This window comes from Hakea prostrata, chromosome 6 (genome assembly GCF_041222555.1).
Source record: "Hakea prostrata isolate BN-2017 chromosome 6, UWA_Hpros_2, whole genome shotgun sequence".
Taxonomy (NCBI): Eukaryota; Viridiplantae; Streptophyta; class Magnoliopsida; order Proteales; family Proteaceae; genus Hakea; species Hakea prostrata.
The window spans coordinates 17,138,116-17,160,249 of record NC_142605.1 but is presented as its reverse complement, the minus strand read 5'-3'; the positions used below and the strand labels follow the sequence as shown (position 1 = coordinate 17,160,249).

The 22,134-nt window shown below is 37.8% G+C and overlaps 1 protein-coding gene across 1 annotated transcript; it reads right to left on the bottom strand.

Moving 5' to 3' along the window:
- Nucleotides 1–725: 725 nt before the first annotated feature.
- On the bottom strand, nt 726–21,483 carry CYB-1 (cytochrome B561-1). The gene is made up of 4 exons (XM_089160038.1): nt 21,100–21,483; nt 18,715–18,763; nt 1,527–1,726; nt 726–1,417 (listed from the first exon to the last, which is right to left on the bottom strand). The coding sequence occupies exons 1-4, from the start codon at nt 21,241–21,243 to the stop codon at nt 1,115–1,117; spliced, it is 696 nt and encodes a 231-aa protein (XP_089016164.1). The 5' UTR covers nt 21,244–21,483; the 3' UTR covers nt 726–1,114.
- Nucleotides 21,484–22,134: the final 651 nt, after the last annotated feature.

Below are 22,134 nucleotides of genomic sequence, written 5' to 3'. Positions count from 1 at the left end.
CGATACAATATTAGCATGTATCTCTGTAACAAAACCAAATCAATATAGGTGATTCAATATTGATATCTTAAATCTTATGTGAGTTAATCAATGAGAATGTGCTATTGACGATACTAAAACGGTTTTGTATTGGCACATATAATATTTCTATCCTCTACATATAAAAAGCACTTTTGTAAAAAAATAAAATATAAAAAAAAAAAAAAATATAAATATTGAGGGATAGGTTATGCATATAGCCGCCCAATATATATATATATATATATATTCTTGTTTGCAATTTTTTCTTTACAGTGATACCTCTTTTTTTTATTCCTAATACCGCATGACAAACAAAGTGATTTCTCTTTTTACCCAAAAGGGAAAAAAGTCATTAACTTATGCCCTCAGAATATATTCTCTTTTTTTCTTGGTAGGTAGAAGATATCCTTATGATGGCATCTTTTAGTGAAGACATTATAATGCTTCTAATTCTAAATTTCCTAAATAGTAAAAGGTTTTTTGGAACTTTTATTTTTATTCAAAATATAAATACATTTTCAGTGCATCTTGAATGCAGGTTTCCTAGTTAAGACCTTCCACAAGGTGAAGGATTTGTGTATGTAGGGATTTTTCAGCAACCAGATAGAATAGATCAGAGCGTAACGGTGGAGCCATGAAGGTTCAGGCTCATTGCAAGAAATTACTTACATTGCTTCCCTACCCAAAGCTCAGGCCTTGCCCCCTTTAACATTTAACCCAGGAATTGTATACTGCCGTTATGTGTCATGTAAATACTTGTGAGCTATATCAGTGTCTTTACTCGTTTGTTCTTTCCGAAGACAGACATTACCAACACTGTGTCAGCTCTTACAAGTTGTAAACAGTTTCTGTATTAATCTTTGCTTTTTCGTTTCAAAGTTATTTCTAGATCTTTTGTAAGCTATCTTTTTTGGGTAGGGATCTTGTGTAAGATACAACAGCAACAAAAGGTCGATTATTAATTGCACAATGAAAGAAGAAGAAAACAAAACTATAAATTTAATTCTGATTTAATCTCCCATGACAAATTGGGAGTATGATTCAAACACAGCCAGTGTACAACAATAAAGCAAATGAACAATTTGATGATTGCCTATTCCATCGGTCTGTAGGCATCACCTTTATTAATTGTAGGAGTGATGAGAGCAAGAACAACTAGACCACCCAGAACAACTACTGAGATACCTAGAGAGTTTATTAACATAGCCTCAGTCGAGTAGCGTGATATCACCTTGCCACTCTGAAGAAATGTAGCCTTCTCCAAGATACCTGTAGCAACGGTGGCGATAGCAAGGGCATATATATAGACCCCAAAGAATACATGCCATGGTAGCAATGAAGTTCTGCTGTTTCTTGAACCACCAGGGTACCAGAATGTTACAAATCCAGCAAACCACTGCATGAGAAAATTACTTTTAACATAGTATGGAGTTGCATCCAATTATGTTTTAAGTGAAAGAACATTAATACATGGAAAAGAAAATTAAAGAATTCAAAAGGTGAACCTGGATTCCGAATAGGAACAGACAGGCTAGACCCAGCCATGAATGTAGACTGTAAAAGTTGTCAATGCCCTTATCATTATGGAATTTCAGAGCAGCCCAGACACCAATAACACTCAAACAGAATGCCAGTGACTGTAGTGTAAGGTGCACAGCTTTTCTGAAACCTTTTGTTCCTGAGACAGTCTTGTAAGCCAGCATGCCTGTGACAAGTACAGGGCTTGAGGAATTTCCAGAAATGGTGTTCATAAACAAATTTCACAAAAAACAACAAAAACATGAATCCAATTTAAACCACATATTTCTGAGTAGAACCCACATACTAAAAGTAACAAACGAAGTAAGGCACCCTTCATTTTATCCCTTCTCTGCCCCAAAATAATTACTTTCTGAGATGAATTTCAAGCTAGTTTATGGATAAGAAAAAGAAAACTAACAAGGCAGTTTTCCCCATGGCATGTAACTTTGTTCATCAATACCCACAAAAAGATTTGGATTAGAGAGGCTGCTAGTGCTGAAAATGAGAAATGCAAAGTGAAGCCACATTATGTAAAAGTCACAGAAAAGAACAAAAGAATAAACACATACCATTTCATGAAATATATAGATTGATTCACTGATACAATTACAGATCTAAAAAGTCTGTCATCGTCGATGAAACTAAATTAATAGACTTTTAGTATTTACATGATCTAGGCCAAACTGGAATTGATCCTTGCCTACCATCCAGGCACACCACTATATTCCGCAATGGTGAAGCCCTGTCTGTCTCCAATACTGACCTATTGGCACCCAAAGTCCAAAGGTTGTAGTCACCCCAAAAAAAAGTCCAAAAGTTGTGGTTGTAATGGGGATTAAAAAAAATCAATGAAGAAGAAACAGCAGTATACCTGATATTCACATCAAACTATGGAAAAGGACAATAATAGGACTGGGAAAGAATAGCATGATACAAGGAGTCTCCCAACTATAAGCAAAATTCCATAGGCCTAGATGCTGAATGCCTGTGAATTTGTATACACAAGCACAATTCACATCACATCAGTGTTTAATCACCAGTGCACGTTCACAGGCAGATGGATCTTATTCAAGTAGGAAATTACACTAAAAGTGCTTTCTCAATCCCAACTGAAACATTGTGAAGTTCTTGAGACATTGAAGAAATAAATTTGTTTTTGGTGATCCTAACTAGTTTTCACTTGTGGTGAAGCCTAATTGAGTTAGTGTATCATGTAACCTCTTAAGCTACAAAGTGAGGAGGAATCTGCCAAGGTAAGTGGAAAGTGATGCAATTAAGATTGTCCAAGTGGGTCAGTAGGACCCCGGAAGACTTTATTTGGCCCACGGTTGAGTATTACATACCTTAGGCTTCTTACTTTTGGTTGAATTAATGTAATGAGCCTAATACGTAAGCCCTATAAAGAGGGAATAATATCAATACGAGGTATCAGAAGTTAAATTGAATGTTTGATTTAAATTGGATACTTAATAGTCACATAAAAGTCTGTTTTGAATATATTTTATTTACTGAGGGTACTAGAGTGATAAGGAGTCTTTTTGTGAGCAAAATTAGGATTTGGAAGGTCTCTATATAGAGTCTATCCCCATCACCTAGAAATTATTTTGGTGAAGAATAAGAGGTTCTAAGAATTGTGGAGCTGTTGAGAAGCAAACAGGAACAATATCACAAATCTAATTATTTTTCCTGTCTTCTTCCTCCCAAGAAGATCAATCTCATCTCTCTTGCCCCCCCCCCCCTCCTCTTCCTTCAATCAATTTGATTTCTTCCCTTAACAGCACAAATTTTCCCTTCATCTCTGGTCTGGTCACACATTTGACTACCGGGCTTGCTTGGATGTTAGATACTTAATCTAGCCACAACAAATAGGAAGACTCAGGTATAGTCAACACCATCTGATGTAAAATACTAGGCTCCAAGGTAGGAAAGGATCCAACTAGGAGCCAATATCCAGGATTGGGGTGTCCTGGTAAGATCAGGTATGTCAAATAAGGGTTTTAGGTCAAAGCTGGGGTTAGGTTTGATAGACTCTAGCATTTGATTGGAGGGTCATCAGAAGTTTAGTTTAGAATTAGTTTAGAACAGTTTACCAGTGAAGCTTTTTGATTTGGGGATCTTTTTTATGGTTAATTTGGAGTGATGGCCCGTGAAAATGAAATTCAAGGGGGGGGGATGTTGGAGATTGGGATTTAGAAGCCGAGAAGTAGGGTTAGGATTGGGGGTTTAGAAATTGATTCAACTTCCAGGTGTCAGAACTCAGAAGAGTGACAATGTTAGGACACCATGTGAAGGTGTAGGGGCAGGGGTAGTTTAGGTTATCCAAATAATCCATGTGGGAGGATCACATGGAAAGGAGCCCATTCAGTCTTTCTTCTTTTTTTCTTTTTTTTTTTTCTTTTTTTTGGGTGGGGGGCTATATAACATGAGTTTGTAAAGGGAATAGGAGGGGAATGAGTTCGGTCTTTCGGGCAAGCTAGGCTTGCAGTAGTGAACTGGGGTGAGTTCACTGGTTTTGTGAGGGGAAATCATCAGTGAGTGTTTTGTAAGAGGGTTTACAGATTAATAGAGGAATTACAATTGCTTTTGTTTGATTGTTAATTGTGATTCAATATCTGTATTCGATTCAGTGAAGTTGATGTAAGAGATTGCAGCGGTGAGGAGAGATGTTTTGCCAGAATTTTCAGGGGAAACAACATGAATTTGCCGGAGACTTCAGGGATGATAATCAGGGTCTTATCAGATAACTTGAATGCTTGAAGATCATTGAACTTGCAGGAAGTTCCAACTTCCTCAATAGAGCTCGACTTTAGCAGGTTAGTGATGTAATTGCTTATTCTTCCTAGTGGCTAGAAATATAGATGTAATTGCTCATTTGAATAATCTGATGTAAGGGGATGGGAAGTCGAATAGCCTCTGAAATGGCCAAGTAATACAAACAAACAAGAAATAATTATAAAGCAAATAATGGGTTCAACTAAGCAAATACATCTATATTTATAGCACTAGAAATAATAAGGTAAGGAATAGTCATATTAGAGCTAGTTTCGGACTAGCTCCAATAAATGACAAGCTAAGAGAAAGTCAATTGAGTTGGCATGGCATGTTCAACAAAGGCCTTTAAATGCCCCCTGCAGGGGGGAGGGGAGATTTAATCCAAATACAAGAAATTAGAAGAACTAGGGGCAGACCTAAGATAACTTTAGGAGAAGTGGTGAAAAATGAAATGCATAGCTTAGGCCTTGTATCTAATAGAGTTCATTGAAGACAAGGATCCATGTAGCCCACTCCATTTATTTGGGACAAGGCTTGTTGTTGATGTTGTATGGCTAACACAACTTTCAAATTCATACAAGAACTAAAAAGTAGACTATGATTATTGTTCACGTGAACAATAAGAGTCCCTATTACAACTTCAAATGATAACTAAATAGAAAACAACTAAAAAACAACTAATTAGAAGTTTGAATAAAATTGTGAACTATTCCCACCTACACCTATCATACACAATGGTGCTAGTGTGGGGGAGGAATCCTTACACCTGAGACTCTTTTTAGGTAGCCAAACTCCATCACCATCTATTCACTAGAAGATCACAAGCTGTTTCAATAAGCCCATCCTTGGCATGGAAGGTCAACACAATTCAAAGACCAAGACATTTTAATAAGTCCATGTCCAGCATGAAGTCACAATGTCTTGGAGGATCATCAGCCACCATAATAAACCAATCAACAGAAATGAGATGAGAAGCTGAATTGATGACTTGCACTTCCATAAAGAAGAGCAATTATAGAATGCACCAAGGGGCAACTAGACACATGTCACTTGGTCAATTGTCAAAAATGTCACTGAATTCAGGGCAAAAAGAAATTCAACCCACACAATTTCCCAACCAAACGTCCAGATGGAGTTACCTGAGACTAGCCCAAAATAAGCAAGGAGATGATAGGTTGACCACTCTGGAAATGAATACTGATCTACTGGCAATTGCTGAATCACAACTAACAGCAGTAAACTGGTCATACCTATTTAGTGAGAAGAGTTGGAGGAGATTAACCAACTTTGCTGAAATTGAGTGGTGGAAGAATTTTTGGCAATTCACTTGGCTATTCATTGACCTCCATTTAAAAGGTTGTCTAGAGACTTCTGAGTACTCAACTGGCAGATCATTTCTGAAGTAGCAGAGCTCCCTTGTGATAATCATTCTTGTGCTTTCCACTTGCATATTACTTTGTATAGGTCTTTCGTTTTTACTCATAAATTTGGCTATTGAGCCATTATTTTAATTCGAGGGAACACATCCAAAGACTCATGAATGAGAGTCTCTGAAGGAGATTATAGAATTTTTAGTGTTGTAAGAGTTATAAGCAGTTGTCTGGAAATACTTGGGTTGAATGTGAGAAGGCTTGACCAATTCTTTGAAATTGATTCATGGTGGAAAGCCCAACGGCATCTCTATCACTTGGAAGTGGATGAACGCAAGAGGCTGAACCACTATTCTGCCCCCCCCCCCCCTCTCAGCCAGTTCCACCAGAAACCAGGATGTGGTTAAAACTCGTCAAAACTTAGTATTTTGCCAGCCAACTTGAGGAGGTAGTTTTGAGGCCCATAACTGGTTCTTTTTCATTTTAAACTGATTTTTGTATACAGCCTTTTTTTTTTTTTTCCTTCTAAACACAAACAATAATTATTTTCAGACCCCCCCCCCCCAAAAAAAAAAAAATAATAATAATAATAAATAATAAAAGATGGTACCAGTGGTTTTTTACCCAATTTTGACGAGGCGTATTATTCTTGGACATCAGCTAGAAACAAGGAGAAGCACTTATTTATGCCAAATATCCATTTAAAAAAATGGTTTTTTTCATAAAGAAGAAAGTTTCTCCTAATTGAATCCAACAAAAATAATTAAAAATCAATTTATCATTTACCCACACTTCTGGTTTTAACAATGCTATACTATATTCAGATTTCTTAAATTTTTTTATCTAAGAAACCACCTCATTAGAAAATTGAAATTTGCGTCTCCTGTCAAAAATCTAGTTTTTGCTCTTGACTTGAGGGTTGACTTCTCAAAATTAATTTACAACTATCTTTATTGGATTCAGAAAGAGGATACTTGGTTATTTATGAACATTATTAAGAATTTATTTACTTGATGCCATTTTGGCAAAAATAAGGGCCTCTGGAGATAATTGAACTTACATAATGCCTGTACTAGTTTATATCCTGGCTTTCTCAAGTTTCAACATGGAATAGTAAAACTTATGATGCATATTGGGTGGCACATGGGGTAACTCAGGGCCCTAGACTCAAATGGGATGAAATTCATCATGTTGGTCCAATACGAGCTTGTGAGAAGGACATCGTTTTTTTCATGTTTCGGGATCGTTTTGAGGGCATTTTGGGCATTTCACTGTTTTCAGTGGCATTTTCATAATTTTGTGTTTTTTTGTTTTAGGGTTTCTTGGCACTATAAAATCATGTTTTGTGCACCTTTTTTAGGGCAGCTGAATATTGTTGTTTCTGAAGAAACTTTTGAGAGACAGAGTTCTCCATTTTTCAATCCATTCCATTCTTCTATTTGGCCTTGATTCTTTGTCACTTCGGCATCAACTTACATACACAATTAAGTTGAACTTGAGATTATGCTATGGTCAATACCAGTCAAAACTGGTTGACATGGGACTCTTTGAAGTCACATGACATCTTGTCTCAGTTTCTTGGTGAAAAAAGAGTTAGTTTTAAGCTCACAATTGTTTCTTGCATTGGCTCACAGTGCATTCATCTTTTGTTTTGGGTAAAAAAAATGTTATTATTTTATCAGATCTGTATCACCCAAATCACCACCTTATGTTGCCTACTGATCCAAGAAAACCTTTATTTGATGTGACCTCATCCATAAAACCTTGATTTACTTCCAGCTGTGCATTGTACAGAATGTTACTTAAATATGCAGTCAAGACATTTTAAGTCTATACCATTATTAGTCTTTCCAGATTACAACCAAGGACCTGTCTGAGGCTGCTGAATGTGCAAAAAAATAAAAAAATAAATATTAGATGCTGTCCAGGGTGTCATTGCTCTCTTGGAGATGAATGACGAGCTATTTGCAAGGGAAGCGGAAGCAAAAACCACCTATCTCAAAGCTACAGCAATGTACGATAATCTTCGGGACAGAAGGCTCACATTAGGTGGTCAAAGGAAGGTAACAGAAATTCCAGATTTTTCCACCTTAGTGTGGAAAATCAAGAGAGCTAAGGCTTGCATTCACTCCTTGAAGACAGCAGAAGGGGTATTGGTGAGTTGGTGACAGGTCAGTCCAAGGTTGTTGATTTTGTTTCTTCTTACCATGATGAAATCCATATAAAGGAGGAAATTGTAGTTCATTCTGAGCTGTCAAATGTTATCTAATGTGTATTGTCGGATGAAGACCGGAGGAAGCTCGATTCTCTACCTTCGGAACAAGAAGTAAAAGACACAATGTGGGATTTAGATCCTGATAGTTCTCCTGGTCTGGATGGGTTCTCAGGGGCTTTCTTCTGCTATTGTTGGGAGATAGTTGGGCATGATTTCTACTTGGCTGTGTTATAATTCTTTGCTTCAGGGCATCTTCCACTTGCAGTCATTACTCTGACTCCCAAGGTAGAAGGGGCTAAGAGTCTAGATAAGTTCAGACTGATATGTATGACGAACTTTGTCTGTAAAGTGCTTCCAAAATTATGGCAACCAGATTCCTGATTTACTTTCCCGAATGGTTTCTGAGGAACAAGGTGCCTTTTAGAAGGCTAAGTTAATCTTAGAAGATATCTATCTTACATCTGAATTATCACATTTAGTGTCCCACTCAATTCATGGTGGAGCTTGGGGTTGAAACTTGATGTAAAAAAGGCCTATGACACTCTCTCTCCTAGGAGTTTTAGTTTGTTGTTCTTGAAAATTTTGGTTTCTCTGATAAATGGAGTGGGTGGATACGGAGGGTCTTAGCTTCTTCATGGATTTCAGTGTTACTTAATGGTGGCCCTGTTGGTTATTTTGGTTGGAGAGAGGCTAAGAGAGGGTGATCCAATTTCTCCTAAACTTTTCATCCTTGTGGAAGAGGTTCTCTATTGCAATCTGAAGGAGATGGTGGTGAAAGGGCAGATGAAGCCTCTTGCTGGTCCAAGAGGTGTAACATTACCTTCTGTTCTTCTTTTTGCTGATGCATTTTGATCTTTTGTAATGCTTCCTATAAGGTATGTGCAAATTTTGAAAGACTCCTTTGGAGATCCCAAACTTTTGATGGGCAGCATATAAACCTTGAGAAAAGTAAGCCTTTCTTTGGGCATATCAGTCCTCAGAGGAAGCGAATGACCAAAACATGTGTTGCATATTGAATCAGCCCCTTTTCCTACAAAATACTTGGGGGTTGCGCTCTTTACAGAGAGTATGTCAAAGGACCATTTCCTGCCAGTTGTGGACAGAACTAAGACTTGACTTCAAGGGTGGAGGGTAAGTTATTATCCCTCACAGCTCGTGTGGAGTTGGTCAAGTGTGTGGTGTCAAGGATGCCGATCCATAGCTTTTCTATCTAGTAGTGGCCTTCTGGTGTCATTAATCAAGTGGAGCAGTGGATGAGGAACTTCATTTGGTCAGGAAATATAGATTAACAGAAGTTGGTAACAGTGAAGTGGTTTCATGTGTGTAGACCAAAGGAAGGAGGAGGCTTGGGAATTCGGAGGCAAAGAGATTTCAATCTAGCTTTCTCTATCCCTTGGCTTGGAAGGTAAAGCATGAGTTGTCTGTAATAAGCACTTTTTCTAAGGGCTCAATTTACAGGAAATGATGGATCTTTGAAGAGAAGCAATACTTGTTTGTCCATCCTCCCTGGACTATGAAGGTTTGAAACCTAGTGGGCGAAAATGAGCAGTGGACTTTGGGATCGAGTGAGGAGGTTATCCTCTTCATCGGTGGTTAGGTCCTATTTCGATTGCTGAAACAACCTAGCTTGGAGTTCTTTAAGGGCAGCTCACTCAAGATTGTGGATTTTATTCATGATCGGACATGAGTGTTTCTTGCAAGAGTTTCAGGGGCTCTTCGGTATGTGATTGAGGAGGTCAAGATGCTGGAAATTCAAAATCTTCCCGCAAAGGACATGTGTCATTGGCAATTAGATGCAAGAGGTGAATTCTCTGTTAAATCAGCTTGGGGTTTGGTCCAACAAAAGTACATGGTGGCTGACTGGTATAGGGCAGTATTGGGGGGTCGGTTGCTGCCACAACAAAATGTGTTTGGTTGGAGGTTGTTGCTACATTGGGTGCTAGTGGACAATAAAGTGTTGCAACGAAGAATCAGTGTTGCATCACAGTGTAACTCATGTGAGAAGGCGTAGGAAACTCCCATTATGTTTTTGGGGAGTGTGACTTTGTGAAAGGGTTATGGAGGAGGTCTTGTGCTTTCTTTAACATGACATGGGAGGACAGGCCTTCAATTGAAGATGTATGGGCCTGGTGGCATCGGAAAGCGATGACACCTGCCCTTTCAAAGGTGTGGCTGAGGGGATTCATTTTGGTTCCTTACTTTGCTTGGCTAGAATGCAATGCCTGTAGACATGAAGAGGAGGTGTGTGGAGCTGATTGGGTGTTTCAAAGGTTGCTTTTGGAGTTACAGCAGGATGTTCATAAGGTGAAGGATGTTTTGGAGCAAGCTGATTCACAAATTGCTGCTCGTATGGTTCTTAATGTAAAGGTTCAACCACTCAAATTACCAGTAGAATCAAGATAGGAGAGACTGCAGGAAGGATGGTGTAAACTAAATTTTGACAGGCCTTCTCTGGGGAATCCAAGGTATGCTGGAGCAGGAGGATTGACTAAAGACAGCATGATGTCAACCAAAACTCAACCCTTGGCCCAAACCCTAAAGTGGGCCCCAAGGCCACTCCAAGGTGGCCATCTAGGGCTGGCTGAACCCTAAAGTGGGTATATTGGTCAAAACCAACCCTACATAATTGCTGGTTTTATTTTGTCTCTTTTTATTTTTCTGAAGAGTCTAGTTCATTAACAAGTCTAGTTTAAGTTGAAGATGAGTTCTTGAGTCTTGTGATTCTTCTTTAACGATAAGACTCTTTAACATTCTTTATTTACAATAGGGGATCCTTTAGGCATTGTTTGTTTGCAAAGGTGCAGTGGGAAAAAAGGGGTGGGAAAAATAAATGGGGGAACAGGAAAAGAAAAGGAAAGGATTTTGTGAAAAGTTTTAAATGTGGGTTCCACTTTGTTGTTTTCCACACTTCTTTCACAAAATCCCACCTATTTTGTGGAGTTCTAAAAAGGGATTGGATGGGAAAGTTAACATGCCACCTCTGAAGACAAGCTTCCTTAATTTAAGGAAGTTTATCTGCCAACTTTCCCACTTTAGTGAATCAAACAAGCCACACTTTGGGATTTCATGGAAAAGTTTGCTTTTTCAAACTTTTTTCCCACCCCACTTCAAATCTAGCCATAGAAAAAAATCCGGTCGAAACTTGAATTTTGGCCCAAGAAAAGGCCAAAATTTTAAAGTTTCAACTGAAATTTCAATCGAAAATTGTGATTTTTCCCTGGAAGTTTCAAATTTCAATTTCGGGCCTCATATGGACTCAAAATGATTTGGATTCTTGGATACTATCTATTTCAAGCATAATAAACATCATGGAACTACTAGTTTACCAAACAACCCATTGAAAAGGTAACATTCAAAATATATAGTAGATATGAGAAGAAGCAAGAATATTACCAATTACAAGTCTACTCTATTCCATGTCTCCCTCTTCCCTCTGCATCCCATACAAATGACAATACACGTCCCATGATGTTTGCTCCATATAGTTGTCGACGTAATTAGCAACTGCAGCTCTATATGTGGCCTCATCCACATGCCTAAGATGTCTTGATGGTGGAAAGTTGGGATTCTTCGAAAAAGAACTGGCTCAACTGGATATGAAAAGGCTAGTGGTGGCTATGGTATAGAGTGGAAGATTTGCTCAACAAATGAAGAAATACCTTGGTCGTCGGTAGGGGTAGGGACACCATAAGCTCCATACTGACAATAAGGTTCCACTGGCTGACTCCGATAGGTGATAGTGGGAAGGACACCATAGGCTCCATGACCATAAGGATTTACTGATGGTTGACTTTGAGTCTGATTGCCAAGAGGGACACTATAAGGTCCATAAGTCGACCCAGTAGAACCAATACTCTCAACAGTAGTATCATATGAGGACTTTGTAATGTAGTTGTATTTGATTGATCAAAACAGTAGCCAAATAGGACCTTTCGCAGGGAATCAAGTTCAGATTTGATAAACTTAAGATGAAACAAAATTTAGATGTGAAAGAGAGCTGAAACTAGAGTGGTATTATAAAGATAATAGAGTAACAAAATACGGGCTGAATAGATCATCAAAACAAGGGTAGAACTATGATGAAGAAATTAAAAGGACAATATGAGGGAATTGAGAATAACATGTAACACCCAAGCTTCACACCACTAGGTGGATCAATTGGATCATACACCAACCTACCTTGATCAAACATAAGGATTCTCCATAAAGAATGAATGCTACAAAACAATTTGATTTCAATTGATGAATTGTGTCTTCACCTCTTACATAAGTCTCTTTATATAGCATTCTAAAGAGAAAAACATTAATACTAACATCCAACCACTAGCTAACACCACCTACCTATAAATAACTCAACTACTACCTAATTCTTGACAAAGGAAAACTATTTTAACAATGAGTTATTTTATTTTCAAACCAAAACCCCTTTTATTGACTTTTCAAAAACTAGACTTAGACTTAGGTTTAGACTATGAAGTTCAACATATGTGAGCTAACTTTAACCCATTAAAACAGTCCTAGCCCATGAAAGCCATGGGCTGATTCAAGTGATAGATTTATGCCTTTGATGGGCCTAACCCAATGGGCTTAACCCAATGGGCTTTTTCTTTCTTAAATATGTCTTTAATTCTGCATCACTTTGCAAGCCTATGCCATCCAGATCCTCTGGAGGTGGAGTCTCCGGAAATCATCATTGCTCATTGATCTCATAGAACCCACCAAGCTCTCCAAATCAGCCGGACGGTAAGACCCATATGATAGCATGTTCCCCATGCCATATCCATGTTGTCTCCCCTTCCCCTTCCTCAAATATGTCGACAAAACATTTTTGCCTCGAGATGCAGCTCCAGTATGGTCTGAATCCGTGTTGCATGGATGAATTGACTCTTGCATGTGAATCTCAGTGGTTGTCCTCCCCCTCCCTGACTTTCACGTACTGCTGGGGTTGGTGCTCGTGGTGGTGGTCTGTCCCTAGGATCAGCTGAATCCTAATCATGAGGTCCAAGACTCTCCTCATCCCCTCCATCATTGTCATCGTTGTAGTCGCCGGCATCACCATCGTTGTCATTGTCGGGGGCCTGAGTCCCATTACCTTCGGTGTTGGACTAGATAATCAAATCCTCACTTTGGGTGGATGCACTAGGGTGTGGCACGAAGTCCTCCACATCAGCCGCCATCTCCTTTGCAATCTATCTACTGGGACGACCTCCCTCCTCATCTAGCAGAGGCTAGACATAAAGAGTAACAATATCGAGTTGGCCGACATGATAAACCAACGCCGCCCATACCTGTTGGGTCTCTACAAGACCCACAACCCATAACCCTCTGTTGCCTCCTCATGTCATCAATCATCGCCTACTCCCTACTCATCATCATTGCCCTCCTGATCTGTGTAGACTCTAGATCAGGGACACATCCATACTCTCCTTGCTCCTCTGGATCAAAATCCTGCTCTCCTAGCTCTGGAAGATCATCCAAGCATGCATCTTCAAACTCCTCCCTTTGTAATCTCTTCTCTTTCCTTTTTTGCTTTCCCCCCGCCAAGTATAAAGCCATTGGCTTCTTCACATCTGAGGGCACCTTGGTGCATCCTACAACATTTTTATCTCCCCCAGCTATAGGAAAACTTCAGTCTAGTGGCCCCACCTTCTCCTATTTGTTTCTTGCAATAATTACACTCAATATTCCTCCTATCAACTGTCAGTGGCCTCCCTTGTTGTCAAGTTATGTCTGACATCTTTGAAAGATAGTGTTTGAAACAAGAAATACATACAAGTATCTTAAAAAAAACCCATAATATGCTCCAAAAATAACATACATGCTTCTAATAATAATCTTCTATTTTAAATATAAAACAAAAACTAATTAGTATTTTTTTAATATCTGAATAATTTAAAAAATATATAAAATACACACTAAGTATCTTAAAAAGCTCTACAATATGCTCCAACAATTACATTCATGCTTCCACTAATACTCTCCTATTTTTAAATTTAAAACAGCAATTAATTTTTTAATATTTAATTATTTTTTAAAATTATTTAAATATCTTTCAAAAAATAAAAATAGATAATTAACAAAAAAAAAACATTGATTCAACGCCATCACAACAGAATGGTGTCTTCCATACATTAATTTGAAGCTCATAAATACACAATTTTTTACATAATTTACAAAATAATTTTTAATAAAAAAAAATTAAAAAAAAAAATAGTAGCAAGAACCCAAATATTAATTTTGACACTCCAAATTCAAAGACACTCTATAGTAAACATATTTAAATTTGGAAGTAATCCAAGAAGATTTAAGGCACAAACAAAAGAAGAAGAAAAAAAATGGGGAAGTTGGAAACTCACCTTATAGAATTTGAGAAAATCCACCAATGGAGGACCAAATCTAGTGTGTGAATGAAATGGAGTTCCACAAATTAGGTGAAATGAGGGATGAAAGCAAGAAAATAAAATTTAGAAATAGCTCAAAATCTCATTCGGCGAAATGACCGAACCTAGCTAAACATCAAAATTCTGAAGTTTTAGGTCGAAACGATTGATTTTATAATTTGTCAAAGTATCATTTCGGTTGAAACGTGTCGCGGTGTCGGTACCAAAATTTTGATACTTTTTTACCCAAATTTCGGTATGTTTCGGTTGAAACATATACCTTTAGGGAAATTTTTTTAATCTCGTTTCGTTTTCAAAATTACGGGATATTTTGGTTGAAATTTCAGAAAATTCGACTCAAATTTTTTCCATGGATCCAGCAAATAAACGGTGCCTTAGAATTGAAGTCTTCGGGGGAATCTATTTTCAAGGAGATCCCATTAGATCTTTAATTATTATTTTGGGACAGCTGAGATTAATTGCAATGGGATCCTAATCTATAAAGGAATCCTACTCATGGCTTAAGATCTCACTCGAGAGCGAGATCTCACCCCTTCCAAAAACCAAGATCTTAACCAAGTTGGTGAAATCTCAATCAAGATATATATTTTTTTCTTTCTATTTTTTTTTTTTTTTTTTTTTAAGCCAACTCAATGGCCCATCTTGGTGGGTTTTAAGGTCCAAATTGGGCTCAAACTTGGTAGTTAGCCTAACTTAGGCCTTTAGAACACGGTGGCTTTGGATTTGTGAGAAAACAACCATATGTATGAGTTCTAAGTCTACCCTAAGTGTGAAACTAAAATGCAGTAGGATTAGGGAATGCAAGGTCATACAACATGTAATATAGAACCTTTAACGCACATAATTGAAAAGCAAGTGTATCAAATACATCAAATAACTTAGATGTCATCAAAATTCCATCAATTTGAGTATCACAATCTTGACTCTCGATAATAGAATAATAAAATTATACAACCATTAAAATAACTATATAAGTCACAACTCAAAAGTTAATAAGACAAGCATAGAATGATTGATCTTCCTTTGGAGTTGTAAATGTGCTAAGAGTAGTTGCAAGTGAAAATCCAACTGAAATGTGCAAAAAATCTAGTAAAAATTGAGAGTTCCAACAAGATACAGTGAGATCTAGGAAGAGAACTAGCGAGATCTCGAGAGAGATGTGGGAATCTCGCCTTTTTTTAAAAGCGAGATATCTCGCAAGATCTCAAACTATGATCCCACTTGGGTTTAGAGTCCCCCTTCTTCGTTTTTTTTTGTTTGGGGGGGGGGATTAGTAAGCTTTATATTAAGGGGGGATTATTACATATACCTCAGGAAGAGTAGAACCCATGACCTCTTCACTAAGAGGTGCCAGACTGCCAGTCGTTACGGATTGAGCAACCCTTCAATGGTTTAGAGTCTTTTAGTAGGCTATAAATAAGCCTATACTTTCCTTGTAAGTTTCTAAAATCTAGATGAGCAAATTGCACTGGCACCCCAAAATGGAGGCCTAAAAACACTGACACCCCACTTTATGTTTAAAAAATATACGGGTCCTATTCCGTTAAAATAGTTAGTTGTACAATCTTAAAGACTATTATACCCTTCTCAGCCATTTCATCCCTCTACCGATTCTCTCTCCTCACTCGGCCCTCCTCTCCTTCACCTTCTCTATCTTCGGCACCAACCACCGACCTCCAACCTTCTTCGTCTTCAACTCCAGCAGCTCATCCAAAGGAAAATAATCTGAACAAAATCTTTCATCAAACTAAGGCTCGGCTGCATTTCTTTCAAGGTAGTTGCTCACTAAAATAGGGTCTCCAGAGTCGAATCTGTCACCATCGTCACCCGTGGGTGCTTGAAGAACAGAGCTACCGGAAATCCATCATTCATTTATGGGGATAAAACCATCAAAGTGAACCCAACATAGAACTGATTCAGCAATGCAGTTCACCTGTTTTTTTTATTTGTTTCATGTCCCTTTTCCCGAATTAAAGAAAGAAGAAAAAAAGGAGAAATCGTGGTAAATGAAAAAGAAGAAACCAGAGAAAACTAAACCAACACCATTGTGAGATAGTGATTCAGAATTGAAAAGTAAGAACCCAGAGGTGTTGATTCATGGGAGTTCGGAGGTAGCCCTAATAGATGATGTAGCCATAATGGGATTGAGGGGATAGCAACCCAGATCCGTGCAAGAATCAATGTACCGCCCAAATTTCCGCCCAGATTTGTGCAAGATTTGTGTTGATTCGTGATCGGAGTCTCTTCTCTAATTTGGTTTCCTTAATATTTCCATCATCAATGTAAATTTTCAGTTCCATTTCTCCATCAAGCTCTCAAATCTTAGTTCGTAAGCTTTGATAACCACGGAAGCCAGGAACTAAATCAGATTTAGGAAAGGGAACGAAGGGTTACGTTGTGAACAGAAAAAAAAAAAAAAAAAAAAAAAAAAAGGAAGAGGAAGACGGAGGCGGTGTCGCCAGCGCTGCCGGAGCCGAAGGTGGAAAGCCGAGTGAGGAGAGAGAATAGATTGGGGGATGAAAGTATGGTAAGTATTGGTAGAATAATGAGCACATGATTAGAATAACACACGTGTCAAACATCTAATGGTTTATTTTGTTTTTATTCTCAGATTTTGATAAGGGTATTTTTGGAATTAAGGAAAAATAAACAGTGGGCTAATGGTTTTCACTAACAGAGTGGACTAACATGTTTAATGAATTGGGGTGTCAGTGTTTTTAAGCATCCATTTTGGGGTGCCAGGGCAATTTGCTCAATCTAGATTAATAAATTTGTAAAAGAATTACAGCCAAGAAAGGTACAGCAGGGTCCTATTTGGGTTGGACCTTGCGGTTGTCTAAATCTCTGAATTATATCTCTCCTTCCTGCGATCCTGCAAGCAATCCAGCAACACTATAGCAACCAATCAACAACTCCAGCAGCAGAATTTGAAACCAAGTAAATGCACCCCTCCCACTCCCCTTTCCTCTCATGCACAAACCCTAAGAACCCACCCCACCTCATCGCAGGACCCAGTCCCTCCCAGCCTCTCCCTCACCCTCAACAGCAACCTAGAACCCTCCCCTACCCCCTACGACTCACCTGAACCCCTCCCCCACCTCTTTCTAGCCTGCGGCACCCCCTTCCCCCTTCTTCCCCTCTCTCAGCCCCTCCCTGTCTCTATTTTGATTTGCAGCAAAAATCAAAACAGAAAAGAAAGAAAAGAAAGAAAGAAATAGAAAAGAAAGATTCGAGAAAATTGCCCCAGAACTTACAAGAATTATTCCTTCCTTCAGAGATCAAGCCTATAGTCACCCATAACCTTCCCAAGATCAATCCCCTCTGTTCTCTTTCAACCCTTAGGTGATTCTAGACATCTCAAAACCATACCATAGGGATTTGATAAAACCCTAATTTTAATCTTTTTCATAATTGATCCCAACCCATTTAGATTTTGTTAACTGAACTTTCTCATAATGATTTTAGATTGATCTTTTTCATCCCATATTAATTTTGGATATCTCAATCTATCCCTTGGGAGCTTGTCAACAACCCATACCAATCCTAACTTGTCTCCAGGGCCTTCACTTTAATCCTTTAGAGATCCACAAACATCCCATCATATTTTAGACTTATTTGCTAAAAGATTCTGGGCAAACCCTCAATTTTAGGGAATCAATTCAAGAAACCTAACCCTCTAAATTTGGGTTCCACATCACAGCAATGCAGGGGTGGTAACCTCTTTCTAAAGATATTTAAGTGTAAAAACGAGCCAAGAAGCTGAATTTGCAGGTTTTATTTGTGGAATGGTGATGGCTCGTGATCTTGGTATTCCAAAGTTATGGCTGCAGTCAGATTCAAATGATTGTGGTGTTGACAGTTTCTTCACAGAAACTCCCCTAGTTTGTGCTTCATTAGTGGCATAACTTATTGCATTATCTGGAAGGCATAGAGTGGAGGATAAAACATATGTTATCGGAAGGTAAACTCAGTAGCCAATTAATTGCAAAATCTGCTGCAAAGGGTCAGACTTCTTCTACTCTTGAAGAGTAACCTGAGCATGTTCAACAGGAGTTGCGTTGGGATGCTCTTCAGCAACCTAGGTTTCAGTTTGGGTGATTCAGGCTATTGCTCAGTAATCTGTAGGGGCAGCTGAATGGGTTGCTGGTTTATGATTTCTTTCTTGCTTTTTTCCTTTCAAAACACTAAAGGAACTTGTGAAGACGGGTGTATTGGGGACAACTGATGTTGTTGGGATGAGAGTGTTTGGTTTCTTTTAGTGTTTTTGCAGTAGTTCTCATTTTCATTATTAAATGAAGTCTGCTCCTTTTATTGAAGGGGGAAAAAAAAAAACCGAGGACCTAAATGTGATGCAAGAACTAAAATATTCACACTATCATTCCATTATACCAAATCAGAAACAAAGTACCCTTACCTTCACCATTCAAGAGTACAAGCCCAATCACCATTAGTACAGGATGGACCTACAGGGATACACAAACAATAAGCTCCACAGTAATTGATAATAACAAAGTACTAATCCCTCCCTAATTTACTCAAATTGGCTACAGAACAAATCACAAGGATTACAAGAGTAGCAAAAACCGGGACATATAAAAAATCATATTAATGATCTAATATGGGAAAGCCAACAAATGATAAATGTATCATATAATATAAGATAAGTATATTTATTCATTTAAAAAACAAAAAATGTGATATGCCAGGTACAAGCATATTTATTAGATGTTCCTCTATGAATTGGCATACACAATACAACCACAAAAAACTCAGCCTTGTCCCAACATAAAGGGTTCGGGTACATGGATGCTTGTCCTCAGATCAGCTAACTGAAATACATAACAACACCAGAAACGGCCAACAGTAGGGCAATGGCTATATATCCAAGAAATTTATATGTTGCACCTGAGCAATATTGGCATACACATTAGCACCACCCATCATCTATATGTCCAAAAATATGATGCAGTCAGTGGTTATCATAAACACACGGGAAGCAGGAAAAACAAATTATATGCTAAAACAAATGTCCAGGCCACAAGAAGAGCCAAGGCATCCAAGGGGACATACAGGGGATGCCCCAGTGATCAAAGTGGTTACCTTTCCTAGTTTGAGTAATAAATCTTCTTGCCTTTCCCCAAAAAACACTTGGATGCCTTGACAAAATGCTGCAGATAATATCAGAAAAACCATAGTCTTCTATTAATCTTCAGTTTTGAAATCTCACAACTATCCTGATGCAAGCCTTAAAATACCCTGCTAGACTCAGGTTGGGAGAATGATACAAATTTACTCAAATATACTCAAACTTGGAAACGCCATTTTTCAGATCAACCGAACCCTGGGGGAATGGATAGTGTTCTATAGATATAACTTGGAATGAGTTTTGCTCCAAAGCCAAATGGACATTGGGCTACAACTTTGGTGAAGAAAGTTTTCCCTGCTTCAGACAATACATTCGCCAAAAGACTCAAGACTGGCCGTGAAAATAGGGTCGCTACAAATTCTGGAAATGGAAACATAAAGTTTTTTTGTAAATTGAATGAGTAAGGAACTGAAACACTCCTCATGTACCTCAACTCTAACAATATTGTTGTGACTCTTCAACAAAGCACATGACACAACACACAAGAATGCACCGATTCTTCAATAACGGCGAGAATTTTTCCTAGGATTCAATGGAACTCCTCAAGGTTCACGGGAATGCATAAAGCACTTTTTATTATCAAAAATCTGTGCCTTACAAGCAATACGGTTTTTAAAGTCAATAAAGAAAATTGTACAAATCAATACACCTCAGCCTTTGATATTTCTATTCCTGTAATTGATTACCAAAACAAAAAAGATAAAGAGTAAAATAAGAAAACTAGTATAGAATAATCGATTATTCAAACTTTGATTAGCCATAGATGTGTGGGCTTGGCCTGCATCATTCTTCCAACATTGAAAGAATTCATCTCTGAATCCATCACTGGTAGAGTTTACTGCATATGGTGTCAAATGATGAGCATTGGACATAGCTGGGTACTAACTTTTGGGGAGACAGATACCTGACACCCCCTTCAAAAAAGAAAAAGGGTTAAATATTCCTCTGTTTACCATTGAAATGACTACGACCATGCTTCTTCATAAAAACAAATGTATAGCTTCAAGGGAGGGGAGGGGCTCCTCTGGCTACAGAACATGGTATGGAAAATTGCAGTGACCACATACGTAAATATCAGAAACTGACCGGTGAATGCTTAAGAATATTAATTGTTCCGGCAGAAATCAAGAACAGAATGCAGATACTAATCTCAGATAAAATTACTCCCAAATTTATGTCAACTTTACAGACACCAAAATAATTTGCCGACGCTACTTGTGTGATTACCTCTACATCTAGGATGACTCAACAAAATTAAAACAGATTCTGATACTGGAACTTCGACCATATAAAGCAAGATTTGCTTTCCAATATTAAGAGCCTAAGTGTATCGTATCTTCCGTAAACCAAAGAACAAGGAGATGACAGGCCAGCCCCGGCAGTTCCATGTACTTCAACATCTTCAGGGCAGTGATCGAATCATTTGCCCAGTACACTCAACCAGAAAAGGGTTTTTTTTTTTTTTTTTTTCCCTACCAGAAATGCAGAATCTCTTTAGTGGATTCAAATTCAACACTACCCTACAAAAGGCACTGATATACATGGAGAACAGAAAATATAAACCAATACAGATGGAATCTATAAATATCAAATTTTAACCACATATGACAAAGACAAAGCTCAAAAGTGAATATTGATGGAGTGATAAATTACATTGAAGATGAGATCTTTGTTATCAGAAATGAGAGCCAGTCCTCCTCTGTAGTGGAATGCCCACATAAAGACCAGTGAAGCGACAAGTATTCCCATCATTCGCACCAAAAGAACGATCGGGAATCGAACAAACGGAACCGCCATGGTCCAGTGAACTGACCAACTGACGACCGATGAAGGAGCCAGATGATCAAATAGAGATAGAGAGAGAGAAATGAATCACTCTAAGATTGTTAACGGCAGAAGATTTTGATCGAAATCACTTCCAGAGCACGTCCATCAAGGTTGGATTTTGTATCTTCAATGCAAATCTAAAATCAAAATAGAAGTTTCAGTCTTTCAGAGCATCGCAGGCCAAACGCGCTGGTTACAAGCGTTCCGGTTAGTTACTTAGTTTAGCCCTCAACCAATGAGAGTTCACGCCCAACAATGAGGGCATTTTAGTCAATTTTATTTTAAGTAAAAGTAATTAGTTTAATGTATAATTTTAGTATCCGTATTTCACTCCCAAAAATACGACTTATACATATTAAATTATATCTATCATACAATAGACTATTATAAAAACATGAACCAGGGGACATAGCTATATTTTTACAATTATACTACTTAAAATACCCTCAGAGATTCTTATTAATTTCTTTATATACCATTTGACTCTTGCCCTTCTTAGTGAAATAATTTAATATATTTCTTTATTTTTTATTAATATTAATTGTACTTGGATAAATATTTATTATATTTTACTAGAATTACTAAAATAATTCTAATAACCCATTTGTAGGTTCAATAGTTAAAGGTACACCTAACTAATGACTAATATAAATCGTTTCAACTAGACAAAAGAAATTTTTTCAAGTTTGTTTTAGATAATATGCAATGTAAAAATTAATTACATAATTCATGTGAGGAAATTTATATTCGAACAAATTTCAGACTTTTAGTAGATGAATTTACACGTATAATTTACTAATTTATACAAGAAGATATGTATATTTTATCCAAAAAAGAATGAATATGAATTTTTTTTTTTTT

Coding starts and splice junctions, on each gene's coding strand:
- CYB-1 (XM_089160038.1), bottom strand. CDS start 21,243: ATGGCGGTTCCGTTTGTTCGATTCCCGATCGTTCTTTTGGTGCGAATG. Junction 18,764..21,099: donor ACAAAGATCTCATCTTCAAT/GTAATTTATCAC, acceptor GTATCCCTGTAG/GTCCATCCTGTACTAATGGT. Junction 1,418..1,526: donor TGTTCCTATTCGGAATCCAG/GTTCACCTTTTG, acceptor TTTCTCATGCAG/TGGTTTGCTGGATTTGTAAC.